Genomic DNA, 17,725 nt, shown 5'->3' on the forward strand with positions numbered 1-17,725 from the left:
CCAGTTCTCACATAATAAAAGACCTTGGTATTGTATGCTGATTTGAAAGGATTAAGGAGGTATTTTTAGAACTAAAACGTTTATATGATTTTATACTCACAATTTTTTTAAAAAGAAAAGGCATTTCTTAAATAATTTTACAATCTATTAAAACAAAGTACATAAACAATGAATGCCAAATTTGCTTATTAACTGTGTATCAAACTTGTACAAAACAAATTTTACTGTTTAACTACTAAAAACTACCTGAAATTCAGCAAAGCATTCTGACAAATAAGAACTTTTATATACAGCAGCCGAAAAATTGCTGTTCTGAAGATTACCCAATATAATTCTTTTTGATATGATGTGAGCATAATTCTCCCCTAAGGCTGGGGCCAATTTTGCCTCATGTACAATTTTTGTGGTCAAGTGATTCGTAATAACAACCTACAAATAAAGAAAAAAAAAAAAATATATATATATATATGTATTAAAATATATAATATTGAATATTTTTATATTATACATAAAATATATAATATTAAATATAGCACTGTATCTAGGCACAGATAATGTACAAGACTTTACATGCATAATTCTGCAGTACAGCCAGCATACATTACAATAACATGTATATAAAAATATTATAGACTAAACTGCACTTTCCAATACAGAATAAATAAATATTAAGCAATTATTGTTTTGTTTTTTCTGAAGATAAGGAAGGAGGAAAAATTACATTTTTTTTTAGGTAATTATATACAACTATGGATTCGCCTCTGATTTTGATGCAATTTGGAATATATCAAATTATCGTTAAGTTGAAATTGCCGCAAATGCCTTTCACCAGAGTTCTCATAAGTTACCCATACCCTTACAAAAAATTTTGTAATTCAGCACTGTAGAAGTGTAATATACATTATTTTCCAATTAAATATTTGGTTATTTATTATATACAATTATGTAATCAGCCTAAAAATCGGCCAATTTAATATTTGAGGTTAATTAGAGAACTTTAGGTTGTTTGCTGATATGCGAAGTTCAGTACATGGAATTTTTAATTTCACTTCAACTGAGTAATTTACTCCATAATTTATATTGTAAATTAACCAAAACCCACACCTTAAGCTTAACCTATCTTAAGTGAACCTAATTTAATTCTTAATTAACAAACTTAACCAAATTATTTAGTTTGAAAATAATGTATTTTACACTTTTGGAGTGTTGAATTATAGCAGTTTTGATGAGAGTACTGTATAACTAAAAAGGAACATTATTAGGGGTTAAGGGAGTTTCCAATGAATATTCAATTGTTAATGAATAACTTAGGTCCTAAATAAGGTATATAATAAAGTTCATAAAAATTGGAGGCGTCTCCTTAATTGTAAGTGACTACCTACCCCTTTGTTGCATACAAACTTGTATGAAATACCAAAAAATCTAACAGTTCATCACTACATAACAGGACAAAGTTTATAAGGAAAGATAAGGGATGTTTTTATGAAATTTGCACCTCACTCTTGTGTAAAATCTGGAGTATCTAATTATTCAGTTAGATTGGGAATAAGTTGTTGACATTAGGGTGTTGTAGGAGAACAATCCCCTATGATTATATGTAATACTTTTAGATGAATGAACTTAGCAATTATTTAACAATTGTACATTTGTCAGGCTGCTCATGAATTGTTAGAAAAATATAACAAGTGAATATAAAATATATATGTAAATACACAGAATTATTTTGACTAGATGACTGGTAATGATTGATAAAGCTCTCTATTCTGCAATACTCCATTTGTTGTTTCTTCACCATTACTTACTCACTTAATGTAGGGTTTTTATTACTGAAAAATAATATAAATGTAATAATTTAAAACATTTATCTGGTTAAATTCTGGATCTTTAACTGAAATTATAGCCATTTTCATTTGTTATGCTACCATCAGATGGTATGTCTGCTATTAAAACATGTATTTCAACTCATTATTGAAAACCTTATTACAATCCACATTCAGAATATAAAATAATAATGTAGGCGTCAAAATTACTAAAAATAATATAACTTAAATACTACAAATTCAAAATTACACACAAACTCAAATTATATCAACAAGGACACATAAGCATGCTTTAGTACTTGTTAAACAGTAAAGTTTGAACTGCTCAGGAGGTAATTTGACCTAACAGGTGATTATATAATAATTAAATTTATTGAAGGTAAATATTTTCAGCATTTGTTAATGTTTATTATTAAAAATTTATTTTTTTTTACACAAAAATTATAAGGAATAAAATCATTAGTTAGTGATATGTGTTTGTCCAGCCATTAATTTTTCTAAATAATAGTACAAATCATGGATGGAATCTACACACATACTAACTACTAACATTTTCATAAGCGAGGTGATTTCATATTCAAGCTACATTGTAATTTGTTTAAATTAAGTTTATTCAAATTTATAACCGGATTTCAGTAAGGTACAGTAGTTGAATGATTTTACTGTCCAGCTAATAGCATTTACTATTATAAATTAGTAGAGTAATGGAATAAATCTACAATCATTGGTTAAATCCATAAGCAAGCCCTCTTAACATAAAAACTAAAGATAAGAATTAAAAAATTGCTAGCAGCTGGTCAGCAAAACAACAGTACTAAAGTTTCTCATGGTGATCACAAAACTAAGAAAGAATGCTGGATGATAAAACATAATTTCAAAAGTTTAAAGTAATTTTGTAAAATTTTCTCTCATGGCATTTACAGACAAACTTTTCAGATTTTTAAATCACAAAATCGGTTACTTATTAACATTGTAAACTAATAATTAAATGTTCTACTAGCAATAGATTAAAAATGGTTATTTTACTGAATCTTAGCTGATCAAAATAAAATGTGTGCCCTTTATTTACCAAACACAGCAATTAGGGGTATAAATTATATCATGCACTGAATAACTAGATTAATCAAAAGCTCGTTTCATAGTAACCCAGAAGAGCGAGAAAATTAATATAAAAAGGCAAGTGATAAGTTTCAATTGCTGTGGACAATAATAAACAAACAAAAATAATCAGCTATATTAACAAAGAAACAAAAATAAAAGTATCAATACCAGTATCTTGAAAAATGCAGTGTTATTATGGGTCACCTGAAGTATCAGATGAAAATTCTTTAAATTGTCAAATCAAATAATTTGATAAATAAATTTCATTAATATTAGAAATACTTACATCACTGCTTATTTGCTAATTCTAATGTTTTAATCGCCATTTGTAAAACACCATTTCTAGTTTTATTTCCACCAATAAATCCTGAATGATGAACAAATACGCAACCATCAATGCCACTTATTTTTGACAATTCTTCATCTCTTAAACCTCTCCATTCTTCACAAAGTGGTAATCTTAAAATAAAACTACCAGTATTTAAAGAAACAGCTTGTACTCTCCACTTACTCTGAACATCAATAAAAATAACAAATTTGATCTGTGGTTTGACATTAAGTTTTGTTTCTAAATCAAAATAATGGTCTTTCCATGGCACAAAAGCTTTTAACTCCATTATTTCACCAGATGGATGTACATTATACCGGTTTTTAATAGCATTAGTAACTTCATCTTTTGCTGGCCACCATATATTTCTACAATTCAAGACACGTTCTGTAAATTCACCACCGGCAAGCTTCATAGCTTTTTCAAACTGTTCAACTTCATTATATTCAGTTTCATTCCATTTCTTATTAAGACGATGTACTCTTGCACTTAAATTTGTAGTTATTCTGTAAACTGGTTCACCATCATACATTGGTATACCATTATCAATTCCATCAATTTCTTGAATAAAGTCTTCATAAACTTTATCAAATATTTCATCGATTATATCATCACCATTGTTTTTTAAAATTGTGTTTAATATTTCAGTGCCAAAATGACAATAAATCAATCCAGCACTGCTTAATTTTGTTTTCCATTTTTTATTTTTTAAAACGGTATTCATACTTTCGTTAAAACCTCTTTGATGATGATCGTAACGGTTAATTTTTGGATCATAAACCGACCCAACATCAATTACTATGTCACACGTTTTTAATACATCTTCATCTCGGGATCTAACAATTTCAGCATTAGGATGTAACAACTTCAACATGAAACAACCAAGAACATCATCACAATGAAATACACCATCATGTGTTCCGATTTTGGCGACTACATCACAGTTACGCCTAAGCTTTCTTAGAGGTTCTTCCCCAGACATACTGCGGGGAAACAGAGAATTCGAAAAAAAACTTAAATTAACAAAACGCCTGCAAACACCATTTACTAACCCACCATATAACCTCATTAACTAAACACAAATAACAAGCCTGCGAATACGGAAGGTATCTCACTTGATGACTAAAAAAAAAAAACTGTAAATTAATAAATTACCAAACAACAAAATAAAACCACGTAAATTTTAAACACGTAACCGAATTTATTTACATCCACGCGGATAAACGATCGACAAGCACGTTGCTAGAAGTAACTACTACGTTAATCGACTTAACTTAAAACAAAAATTAAAATTGTATAACAGTTTTACTTAAATTAAATTAAAATTCTATCCTTAAAATACTCAAAAGCTTACACAGAGTGGTAGTGCTTAAAACAAATTTCTTAAAAATGAAAAATTATTAACGTAGTCCATTAAATTTTATTTATGCCAATAGATGGCACTCGGCAACATTTTTACAACTCACGTGATACATTTAATATGATAAATGTATGAAGTAATGTTCTATATGCAATCTTCGTTAATTTCACAAGAAAAATTAGCTATTATTCTAGTTTTTTACTTGGTTCTCTCCGAAAAATAGATCTACGGTTCAATCTCACATAATAAGTCTGTTACACACATCCAACTGGATGAAATAAAAAGCTGGGCAAGGTCACATACAAGCGGTAACGAAATGTGTTTTTAAAAGCATTTCTTTATGGAATCTTCACTAGCATCACGAAAAGTAGACTTGCCATAAATTTCTTGATCAAATACCTGAACAAATCATGAAATTTGTACAAATCCTGGACACACTAAAAAAACATCCAAGTTAAAAAACCAACTTTTTTAATGATACATATATTATTTTTATTGTTTCTAAGCTTATAGTGCTTTACACTACAACTTTTATAATTTTTTTTATTATTGTTAGATAATCTGTAATATGTATACATATCCTTTCCTATGATAATATTTGGGGGTCCTTTTGCTCATTTGCTTCAACTTTGTCTGACTTATTCCTCTTACACTGATTTTTTTTTTGTGTGATAAAACTATCTTCAAAATATTTCTATATTTTTTTAATAAAAAAAAAATCGGGGTGCTATAATTGGAATTTATTTTCAAATTAAGCAATACATTAACTACACAAACTGGCAATCAAATTTAGCCACCAAATGCTACTCCATCATAGAAAAATTCTGTTGATGGGTGCAGAAGTACTAGGTAGAAAGATATAACTTGCAAATACAGTCAAAATAAATGATACTGCTTTCATTACCTAATTGGAACATGGACATAGATTTTTCAGTTAATTCTAAGTTACTTAATTTTTCACTGTGGAAAATTTCAATACTTAAAAAATAGTTAATGTGTTGAAATTTGATTGCAGCTTTTCATCTAAATTCAACACGGATTGATCTTCAATATCAATCCACTCCAATTTTGATTTCAATTTCATCTAAGAAAATACATAATTTGACTGCCAAACTTTTAAATATTGTGAAATCATTTTAGTAGAATTTATCTCTAATGTCATGAAATTATTTTTCAATTTGGAGTGGGTTCCCACTCAGAGGAAGTCAGTATACTGGTGGACATAGGAAACAGCAGTTCTTAGTCGCGCCTGTAGGATGATGCAAAGGTCTGACAGAGAATGCAGAGATGGCATATGAGGATCTCAGAGATGTGAGGAGACTAAAAGCAGCCATACTCAAAGAAAAACAAATGTAAAATGTTATGTGAGAAAATAAAAACCTGTGGAGCATGGGATAAAAAATAGTAAGGAGATTCGGCAGGATGTTGTTGGTATTATCAAGACAGATAACTGACAGGGTTATGGAAGCTCATTTTCCCTGTGCCATCACAAAGTGGAAAGAGTTTGTAGTAGATGATATTCCACTGTTTACAGTGAAGGAACTGCAGACCGCTTCTGCAAAGTGAAAAAAGTCCTGGTCCGGATAGGGTACCAACAGAGTTAGTGAAGATGGTGGTTGAAATTATTCCCTTTGTGGTATTGGATTTTTTCAATCATGTTTAGCAGTTTGAAGATATTCCAAAGATGTGGAAAAGTGCAAGGCTTGTCCTGCTACAGAAAGCAGAAGTGAAGGTGACCCTGCAGCGTGTAGACTGATCTGCTTATTAAACTCAATGTGTAAACTACTGTTAATAATGTTGATGAGCAGATTAAGGAATGAAGTGGAAATGGGTGGGAGTCTCTCTGATAATCAATTTGGGTTTCGGCAGGGAAGATCTGCAACGGATGCCATCTTAAGAGTTGTCTTAATGGTGGATGTTGCCACTCAGGGCTCCTGGTGTAGACGAAGGATTGTAATCATTCTTTTACTAGACGTCTGTAATGCGTTTGGGAGTGTTACCTGGGGGGCAATTATCAGAGAGCTTGAAAGGAGAAAGGTAAGCCCCTACCTGGTAAGAACCATTCAGGAATGGTTGAAGGAGAAGACTGTCATGGCTACAGCAGAAGGAGAGGAGATCGTTTGTGCCATGTGCAGAGGGGTCCTCCAACTTGGAATAATTTTTTCAATGATGTTATGGGCTTGGTCCTGCCTGAGGGTGTCAAGGCGATTGGTTATGCTGATGATTTGGCACTGGCAATCCCTACTAAAAGTGTGAATGAGATTGTACACAAGGTGAATAATGCAATATAGTTAATTAGTGAATGGCTTGGAAACAGAGGGCTAAGGCTCTCCCTTGCTGCAGACAAAACTAAAGTGACTGCCATAACAGGATGCAGAGTTATCGCGGATTTCTGTGTCAAAGTAGATGAAGTTTCTGTCCGACCAGTAGTCAGGGCTTGGTGTCTGGCTGGACAGGAACAGAAGATTTACTGTCCAAACAGATGAGATGGTATACAAGGCAGGCAGGCTAGCTACAGCAATTGCATGGATCAGCAAGCCGGTGACATCATACAGAAGAACGCCTTGGTGGTCTTTTCCACAGTCCAATATGTGGCCCCAAACTGGTGAAGAGCTTTGCATTTAGGCAGATGCAAAAAGAAGTTGGATAGCCTTACATGTGGCAGTGGAGTACCATACTGTTTTCTTGGATACGGTACTGCTGGTAGCACTTCCCCCAGTGTCACTACTGGTAGAAGAAAGAAAGAGCATCGCAGATGGCTGCTCTAAGGAGGAAGCAAAGCAGCTGCTCTACTAAGCAGCTGGCAGAAAAGGTGGGACCTGTCAGTACATGGGAGATGGACACACAGGCTCATTCCTGACATCTTTGAGTGGGTGCTCAGGAGACAAGGAGAGATAGATTTCTGGATGGCCCAATGCCTCACAGCCACAGATCGTTCGGGAAGTACCTGTTTGATAGGGAAAAGACATTCCCCTGAACGTTTGTACTGTTGCAGGGATGATGATATTGCCCATACTTTCTTTTAGTGCCCAAGCTGGGAGTGATTTTGATCAATTAACAAGGGTCTTGACTCATCGGAAGCAGTCATTCATATTATTTTGCAGGGTGAGCGTGGGTGGAGAAAATGCCAAGAATGGCTTGGGAAAGTTGTTAAGCAAAAGCCCTTGGAGGAGTAAATGGTAGCCAGGTGTGCAAGACTCCTGACCCGGCATTCAGGTGACCTATGTGGTGAACAACACGTCCCAGGTTAATGCCATCATGCCTGGGGCAGGTTGTTTCATAGGAGGTGTTTTTTTTAGTGAGTCCCCCATCTCTGACGGGAACCTCACACACCCAGTAATGCAGGCTACTGGGCATCTGCGCAAAAAAATATCAAAAATGAAAAAGTGTAATTTAACAGCAGAATAATAATATGAATCTTAAATTAATTTCAGTAAAATATAATCATAAAACAATTATCATTTCAGTTATATATAATCATAAAACATGAAATGTTAAAACATTTTATTTGATAATGTACAGAATGGTGCACGAAATTATCCAACATTTGTTTTGGCTTATTAATGTGTTTTATGTTGGCAGAAGTGACAGCAGTTCATGAATATTCGTTTCTTCTCTTTCTGAGTGTTTGAGTTGTTTGTGTATTGTGCCCTGATTTGAATCCATGTGATTATTTTCTTTGGGGATTTCTAAAGGAAAATATTTTCTCTAAACATCTGTGTACAGTGATTGAACTGAGTGCTGTTAAGGCATCCAACGAGATAACCAAGGATATGTGCCATTGAGTTGTTAAAAACATAGGAGTTCCTATTGAAGAAGTTGCTAGACATGATGGTGGTCATATTGAATATGTAACAAGCAGAACATAATCTCCACGGATATAGTAAACACATTGTATTTTACTTTTCTGTATTGCGATTCAAATAAATATTTTTTTAACAAAACCAAATATTGGATCATATCATGCACCAGCCTGTACTTGATTTTCAAAATACTTTGGTTTTTCTATTAAAAAAAGGCCATATACCATCTACCATTATTAATATTTTATTATTAACTATTTCAAATGTGAATTTTTAATTTTTCTTATAATAATTTGTTTAATATTATTAGAAATTCATTGTTTATTACAGAGTTATATATAATGAGAATATCATAAATACATGCCATGTTCATATTAATACTTTACATGATTAAGTGATGCCACTCGCTAATTATTATTATTATTATATTTCTCAATTCATCATGTAAGCAGTGTCATCACCCCAACGAAATGATTGGTTTTAGGGTATAACTGTTCTTTAGTTACATGGGCAGGAGATGTTAATTAAATTAACAACTAAACATATTACACTCCTTTCATGGTTAATAATGAAATCTGGTTTGGCGTTAACCCTTGGCATTTTAAAATGTATTTTTAGTTTAAAGTATTTTTGACACAAAAATACATTAAAGGATGAATGTATTCTTGGTTTAAAGTGAAAGTGTACACTAGTAAAGGCAGTTACTTTTATACCAATTTGAATACTATATCATGGACACCGGTGTTCTTTGGTGGTTGGTTTCAATTAACCACACATCTTAGAAATGGCCAACCTGAGATTGTTCAAGACTACATTCCATTTACATTTATACATATCATCCTCATTCATCCTCTGAAGTACTTTATGATGGTTCCAAAGGCTAAACAGAAAAGAAAGAGCAAAAGTGTACAAATACAACAGATATCATCATGAAGTGCTCTGAATAAACAGTTCTCAGAATAAAATTAAATAATAAAAATAGAACTACTTTAATAATACTCACAGCTATGTTGTGTTCGGTTGCAATGCTTTGTAACTCCCTAACAATTCTGCATAACTGTTGTGTTCTGACCAGCGTACTCAAAATAAATTGATTTAGAAATGGAAAAGTTAAACAATCAATAATCACTAATTTCACCTTAAAACAAATTAAACGTAAAACATTAAATTAATCAGTAGTTGATTTATATAATCACTCAGTTATTTTGAGTAATAGCACTACAAACACAAGTATATTAGTGATAATTAATGATACAAACTTAGTCTATTCATTCTTTCTTTAAATTTAAATATTGTCAACTTCTATGTCATAAATCTATATTTAATTTTTTTTTCATTCGGAACAGAAAATCACAATAGTTTCTATGGTAAACAATGGTTTCTTTTATAGTCAATAGTAAGAAAATTAACAAAATCAAAAACTCCCATTGCTTTTTCTAATTAGAGATGATTTAACATTTCATATTACATTGTTCTTTTCCTACAATACCACTGACATGGCTGACAAGACTTTAATAAAAGCTTTAGTACTAAATAAAATCAGTTGTAACACTTGATGTCCGAAGTGTAGTTCACATAGAATATCATAGTTAAAAGAATTTAATAAAAACTTTTAATAGACAATCTAACAGACAACAGATCAGAACACTGTGGATCTGCATACAACACATAAGCAATCATCCTAATCCATTGAGCCATTTAGAAAGTAGTTATTGTACTAAATCGATCTACAAGGATTTTAAATAACTGGATTCATTTTATGTAATTCACTCTTGGATCCATGTAAAAAAACAGTGGTAAATAATGCATTTTCTATACGAAGTATGGAAAATATTTTAAACCCTTTTGTGGATCCAATAGTTGGACAAAGATAATTTGTAAATAAAAGATGAAAAAAAAACAAACTGCTGATACTAAAAATAAGAAAGTATCTGTCTCTGATGTAGGATGTCCCAAATTTGATGGAGATAATTATTAACATAATTTTTTCTTTCTCAATAGTTTTAAATGTTATTAAATAAAGCAGTGGATTTTTCCATCAAATATTATGGTTAAGTCATTTCATCATTTAATGAAGATTGTGAAGTCTTTACAAAAGCTATTGATATTATGTTAGACGATGACAGATCATATAATGAATAATAATATTATTTATACCCTTAAAAGAACATGTTGCCAAACAGATCTAATTATGAGTACGATATAATGTAAATAATATTATGTAATGCAAAGAGGACAAAGGCTTTGTTAAAAAAAAGTGTTTTTGTAAATTGTGCCTTTTATTCCAGACAGATTAATTTCTTTAATTATGAGGGTGGAACAAATATAAATGAGAATTTATTTTTTAAATTTTATTCATATAAAATAAACACAAAAAATGACATCATTAATTCACATAATCATCAGCTTTGAAAACAGGTTTTACCTATTTGATTGGAGGTTTTTTCATGCCTTCACACTAAACAGAAGAGGAGCATGTCATGAGCCACTTGTAAAGGCCTGTATCCCTGTATCATTTGTGAAAAGCTGTCCTCCCAATGTGTCTTTCAATGGTCCTAACGTACAGAAACCACAAGGGAATAGGTCTAAGCTCTAGAGTGCGTGTTCCAGTGCATTCCAGAACATCTCTTCCACTTTTTGACACGTTTGCTTTGCCATGTGTGGCTCTAGTGTTCTCATGGAGAAAAATAAATAATTGTAATTATACATACATAATGTAATTTTTGGGACCCAAATTAAGGAGTAAAGTTGGTAGTTTCTTATCTAACTTGAGCTGGGAAATAAGAAAAAACAAGTATCAGAATTGTACTCCATTAGTTTTTAGATATCTGACATAAAGCACAAAATTTGGCATTGAAAACAAGTTGTTTTTGGTGATTTGATGATGAGATAAATGTGAATGATTTAGTAACAAAACTTGTAGAGAATTTAATTCTGAGAAAACTAATATAAATACAGCCAATAAAATGTAAAAACCATTTAAAAATTGTTTTTTTATTAAAGCAAAACAAACAAAAATTAGACAGAATCGTATTATTCTTTACCTAACAAACACTATTTTCTTAGAATTAAATTCTCTACACATGTTTCTAAATCTTCATTTAACAAAGCTATTGTACTACAAACCTAAAAAAAACTTATTTTTCATCACCAAATTTTGAGGTCTGCAATGGACATCTTAAAACCTAATAGTTAAAGTTCTGGACTGTTTTTATCCTATTTCCCAGCTTAAATTACATAAGAAACCATCAACTTTACTCCTTAATTTGGGACCTAAAAATTACAGTAAGACTTCCTTTTATTAGAAGAGCTGAAATCCAGGTGAAATCTTTTGCTATCCGCAACTCAAACACAAAGCGTTTCCAGACCTGTTTATATGCAGTTTTTTCATTATTTTTGCCAGCACATGTCTTGAAAGTTTCTTCATAGGACATTCTGTATACAAAGGTAATTTTTTTAAACATTTAAATGAAGAGGAAAGTTGTATAATTTTTACTGTTAATATTTAAATGCAAAAATAGATATAGAAATTCCTCTTGTTAAACAACATTTAAAAAACCAGTATTTTAATTACAAAAGGTATCAACTACTAATTTAAAATCAATTATTTTAGAGTAATATTGTAATGCTTTGCAATTTAAAAATTGCAAACTTTACACAATTGTTTATGTAAGCTCAAACAATCTGTACATCATAGATATTTAGTTTCCACATTCTCGCTAAATATATATCACTTATGGTAAATTTGTATCTGTTGTCTATCCCGTTCTACCTCCTTCTTTTTTAGTTTTAAAGTTATGAATAAAACATATTACATTCATTTATTAATCATGTTTATTGTTAAATGTCTTTTTCTACAAAAATAAGATATTATCTCTTTTTTTCAAATACCCAAATGTAAAAAAAACTTAATGAGTTATTACTTGACAATAGAAAGATGTATCATTCCATCTGTACTTTTATTTTTCCTTTAACAATTATAAAAAATACAATCTATTTTCAAATATAAGGTGTGTGAGAAAAGTAATGAGACTGACTTTTTACTTACCAAAGTTTTTTTTTTTCAAACAACAATATTATCCCCTTCAAAGTAGTTCCCTTGGGCAGCTATACACCGGCGGAGTCATTGTTCCCACTCCTGGTAGCGGCGCTGGAAGGTTTCAACTGATAGGGCTTTTAACTGGTCGGTCACAGTCTTTTGAATGTTCTCCAGACTTCCAAAATGACGTCCTTTTAAGACATGTTTCAATTTCAGGAAATGGAAAAAGTCACAAGGACTCAAATCAGGTGAATAGAGGGCTGAGGATCCGTAGGGATGCGTTTTGAGGTCAAAAATTCCCTGATGGAAATGGCCGCGTGACACGGGGCATTGTCATGATGAAGCACCCACTTGTCTGGTCTCAGGCGAATCACTCTTTTCCTGAGCCTTTCAATAACACCTTTGTAAAACACTTGGTTGACAGTTTGTCCTGGAGGAACAAATTCTTTATGCATAGTACCCCTACTGTCAAAAAAGCAAATCAGCATTGTTTTGATCTTTGATTTGCTCATTCAACATTTTTTCAGACGAGGAGATGATGGAGTGTGCCACTTTGTTGATGATCCTTTGCCACTTTGTTTCAGGATCGTACTCAAATATACTGGATTCATCACCTGTGATAACACAATTGAAGAATTCTTGGTCAATGTCAATCCTCTCAAGAAGATCAACGCACATGTTTCTTCGATTGTCCTTCTGTTCTGTTGTGAGGTTTTTCGACACCAATTTCACACAAACCTTTCGCATATCCAAATTATGTCAAAATTTTATGTACGGTGAAAGTGTTTAAATTTAACCGTTCACTCATCATCCTTATTGTTAAACGATGGTCTGATTTCACAAGAACCCTCACACGCTCAACGTTTTCGTCAGATTTTGAAGTTGAAGGTCTCCCTAAACAAGGTTGATCTTCAACATGTTCTTGACCTTCCAAAAATGATAAGCTCTTGATAAGCAATGTTCCTCATAGGCCTGTTTTAACTTTTCGAAGGTCACACTCACGGATTCCCCAAGCTTAACACAAAACTTGATTGCACAACGTTGTTCTAAATTCCGTTGCTCCATTTCCATAACGCACAACAAAAACACAACTTCACTGATGGCGCTGTCAAAAATAATGTGTTGGCTGAACGGAGTTGAAACTCATACTGAGCATGTGGAAGGAATGAACAAACCGGTCTAGCACAGACCGGTAGACACAGCGTTGACAGATCGTTCGCAGTGTTACCAAACTCATTACTTTTCTCACACACCTCGTATATGATTCATAAAAAAGGAAAGTTTTTGAGCCTTGTAAATAATTGAATAAATTCACTGAGCTAATATAAAATAGAACTATCCTAAATTATCCTCTTTTCTACTTAAAGTTAAATAAAGTGTATATTCATTTGATAAGCAATTCTGTTAAATAACTTTATTTATTTATTTCTTAGAACATTTTCCACTTAAGTAAAGACAATTTGAAAACAGCTCCTCTGCTTTTTCAGAATGATTTTACAGCAATTGTATAGGTTAAAGGAGAATCTTCTTGTTCTTTGAAGCCAACTAGTTAAAAATATAATATGAATAACTAATATACTTTTGATTTCAACCAACTATAACCTTAGGTTCCACAGAAACATTAGAGGGAGTAGAATCTCTAGTAAGGAATATGTAAACTGAGGAGAAATAACTAAAGCCAAAACCATAATCATTAATCAGTTCTCATAAATTAACATGTTAAAACAAATTGGATGCTATTTTCCTACACATTTTGATGAAAGAAAAAAATTTTAAATTTCACTCATGAAAGAACAAAATAGTAGCTTCAAAATAACAATTTATTTTTCTTTCTCATGTTTAACCTCACCTTATTGTTAGATTTAATGAAATCATCGATTAATTTTATAATAGAAAGTAGCTGGATGTTATCTTCTATACTGATGTAATGTACATTTTCTAACAACTTAGTTACACTTAAGCTACTCAAATTCATTTCTAATGATCCATGTAGCTCTGAAGCACTTATGAATAAATTATAGCAAGATTCAGCAATATCTGTACAAAACCAAAAGATAAATAAATACAGAAATAAATAGATAAATTAAATACTTATTTATTCATAATTCCATGAAGCATTCTAAATTATTATTAGAAAAACTATGAAATAAGACTTCAAATTGCATTACATTAACTCGGACATATTATAGATTACACATGAAGACTGAGGTCAGTTGTGTTTTGTTCTGCTCTGTGATAATACGGTTTTACGGTTGTTATTACAGATTGTTTTACTGATTAAGATATTTGGATGATGGACTATAACATGTTGTGATGTTTGTGATTGGGCCTGTTACAGATAAGATACAATTTTTTTTAAATATTTTATTGTATATAATATATTACTATAGTATAGTTTTAATAAGGACGGGTTGTTTATCTGTACTGCATTGGCAGTAAACTTCTTTTTGTTTAGACAATTAAATTAAATTATTTCTTATCACTGAATAATATTTTATCTTTATTCTAATAATAAATACTGCTATTATTTCTTATCAGTGAATAATAGTTTAATTTTGACTTAATAGCAAATACTGTTATCAGTAGCCAACAGTAGTACTAACAGACCTGATTAACGTGTCATAGACCTGGTTAATAAACAAAGAAATTCCTTATCCAAGACTTCTGAACCTGGAGTATCAGGTATGTCATCGGCTTTGACTAGTAAGTCAACTTGCAGACCTAAAATACCCAAGGGAGCTAAGCCTGCAGTTAAGACCCTTCCAAGACTCAAGGATGCTTCGAAGAATTTTGCAGCTGCAATGAAGATGGAACAGAAGGGGTCTGCAGTTCAGCCTTTTATGCAGAAATTGGTAATCGAAGGACTGAAAAGAAGTCATTTATCTTTGATTGAAGATAATATGGTCGGATTGACTGAAATTGTAGGACATGTGGAGGAAATTGCACTTAAGGTTAAGCAATCCCAAGAACAAGCCAAAACAACAATGCAGGAACAAGCCTGAATTTATGAGGGAACTGGACCTTGCTCTGGGGCACATTATAACTCAGCTCAAGTCATACGTAAGTTGTCCCCACCCCTCATGACAATCACTCAGGCGACTCAGACAGTCAACCAGGGAGAAAGATTGGAGATATTTTGAACTCTCATCTAAAGATGAAGAACTTGTCAGCCTCCTGAGTCAGAGGTAGCCAAACAAACTTTTCAAGGTACTAAAAGCAGCCAAAAATTTGGATATTGATGGAGATATAATTTTTACGATCTACATCAGACTGGAGATGGTCAGATCTCAAAAAAATTGTTAGACTGTTCTGTGGCAATCTTACTTAGGAAACAGAAGGCAAAGATGGGAGTCATTAAGAAAGATGCCTCAGTTCTAGTCAGTGAGGAAACTTCCTTTGGGAACATCACTATATTCCATTGGTCTGAGGATGAGAGCACAATGATGGATACTATATTATCCTCACTGAAGAAGGTACTTGAAGAGGCTCAATGATCGGTAGTGTTTCTACCACGAGATAAAGTCAGAACAAGAGTTTAGAACATATACCTTAGTTAGAACATATATACCTTAATAAACAGGTAGAAATTTATTCGCCTGCTTCTGTGAGGTGTACATTGGCTCGTTCATGCAACAGAACGAGATCCACACCCCGAGTCATTGACATTAACAGTTGTTGCTGTAGACAACAAAAACAGTTGTGGTAGACTTGTAAGACGTAACAGTCGATGGGCCAGAATGGGGTAGCGGATATCTTAAATATGAGGCGGGGACCTCAGAAAGAATTGAGGATAAGAATCAAAGATGTATCCCAGGCAGAAACGTTCAGGGTGGCCCTTAGGGATAAGATATCTGATCTACATGTAAATCTGCAAACAAGGGACTCCAGGAGAACAGTTAGCCAGATTAAGGACATGCTGCTAGATACTACTGAAGATGAAATAAATGAGGCCATTGTTTAGAAAATTAGAGATGAAGAAGAATATAAAGTAACATCTGTTAGAACGGCATATGGTGACACCTTGAACATAACTGTCATCATCGCAAGTAAACGAGCAACCCAAAAGATGATGGACGCTAGGTTCAAGATTGGTTGGGTTCTATGCAGAAGTTACATTGGAGAGGCAGAAATAAGGTGCCTACATTGTTGGGAACATGGGAACACTTTGGCAAACTGTAATGGTACTGACCAGTGATCATATTCTTTGTTTCACTAAATACAATGATTTTGAAAGTACTACAGTCTCTTTATGATCTTAAAAGAGTATTTATGAAGAATAAATAATATCTAGATATGCTTTCTAGAAATGCTTACAATCAATGTTAAATACATGAAAATGTAAATAATTTGTTGAGAAGATTATATATCAACATACGTTAGCAATCCACTACTATTTACAAACATAGATACAATCAGAAACTAGTGGCACAACAATATTACAACAAATTTAACCATAATATGTCTTAGTAATATTTTACATTAGAATGCATATTTATAAAATGACTTAACCTGTATTGCTTGTCATTAGCCCACTGACAACGATTTAATATCTATTAGTCATTGGTAGACTCAATAAAATCAGTAATTCAATAGTTAGAAGCACAATTAAAAAAGTTTCTTCTTTATAAAACAAAACCAAGAGTTAAAATAATGAAAATCCAGAAAGTTATCAATTACAATACAAATATTTTAGATAATACCTAATAAAATGATAGATACCTTTTAATCTATCAGGTGAAAAACTCTGATCAGTGTCAATGAAAATAGCTTCACCCTGTACACCTCCAAGACAAAATGGTAACTGTACTGCTATACATAACTGCAGACTAAATAAGGAAATACATACAAATTATACATATATAATTTATGAACATATTCATATTATGTATATTATAATTATATATGTATGTATATTATAATGTACTATAATATAATATTAATATATAATGTAATATAATGTTAATATAATATATATTAATATAATGTAATATAATATAATATTGTGCATATAATGTACATTATAATGTATACATATTATATATGTATGTATATTATAATTTATATATACATACATACATACATACATATTGTATTTTTATAATAAAAAATCCAACTTGAACAACCCAAGTACAGAATTATAAAGTAAATGAAATGACACTTAACTTATTTTTTTTATTCCAAAAGCACTTTCGCGGGATCCCGCATCATCAGTTGTATATAAGATATATTTATATAAAATTACCCATCAAACACAAAAACTTAAAATATTAATTG

At 31.7% G+C, this 17,725-nt stretch overlaps 1 protein-coding gene across 6 annotated transcripts in view; it reads right to left on the reverse strand.

Annotated features, from left to right (window-relative positions):
• The window catches only part of LOC142328407 (MYG1 protein-like), a 68,369-nt gene that overhangs the window by 35,356 nt on the left and 15,288 nt on the right, over nt 1-17,725 (reverse strand). For 2 of the 6 annotated variants that reach the window (XM_075372114.1, XM_075372117.1), the window contains exons 4-7: nt 17,171-17,277; nt 14,301-14,488; nt 9,416-9,550; nt 247-429 (exon numbers count right to left, since the gene is read on the reverse strand). In XM_075372114.1, coding sequence (XP_075228229.1) covers nt 247-429; nt 9,416-9,550; nt 14,301-14,488; nt 17,171-17,277 — 613 coding nt within the window. Of the gene's footprint in view, nt 1-246; nt 430-3,207; nt 4,574-9,415; nt 9,551-14,300; nt 14,489-17,170; nt 17,278-17,725 lie in introns of those variants that run through there. The other 4 variants (XM_075372119.1, XM_075372118.1, XM_075372115.1 and 1 more) reach the window with 3 other exon arrangements.

The sequence above is a fragment of the Lycorma delicatula genome, chromosome 7 (assembly GCF_047948215.1).
Source record: "Lycorma delicatula isolate Av1 chromosome 7, ASM4794821v1, whole genome shotgun sequence".
NCBI classification, from domain to species: domain Eukaryota; kingdom Metazoa; phylum Arthropoda; class Insecta; order Hemiptera; family Fulgoridae; genus Lycorma; species Lycorma delicatula.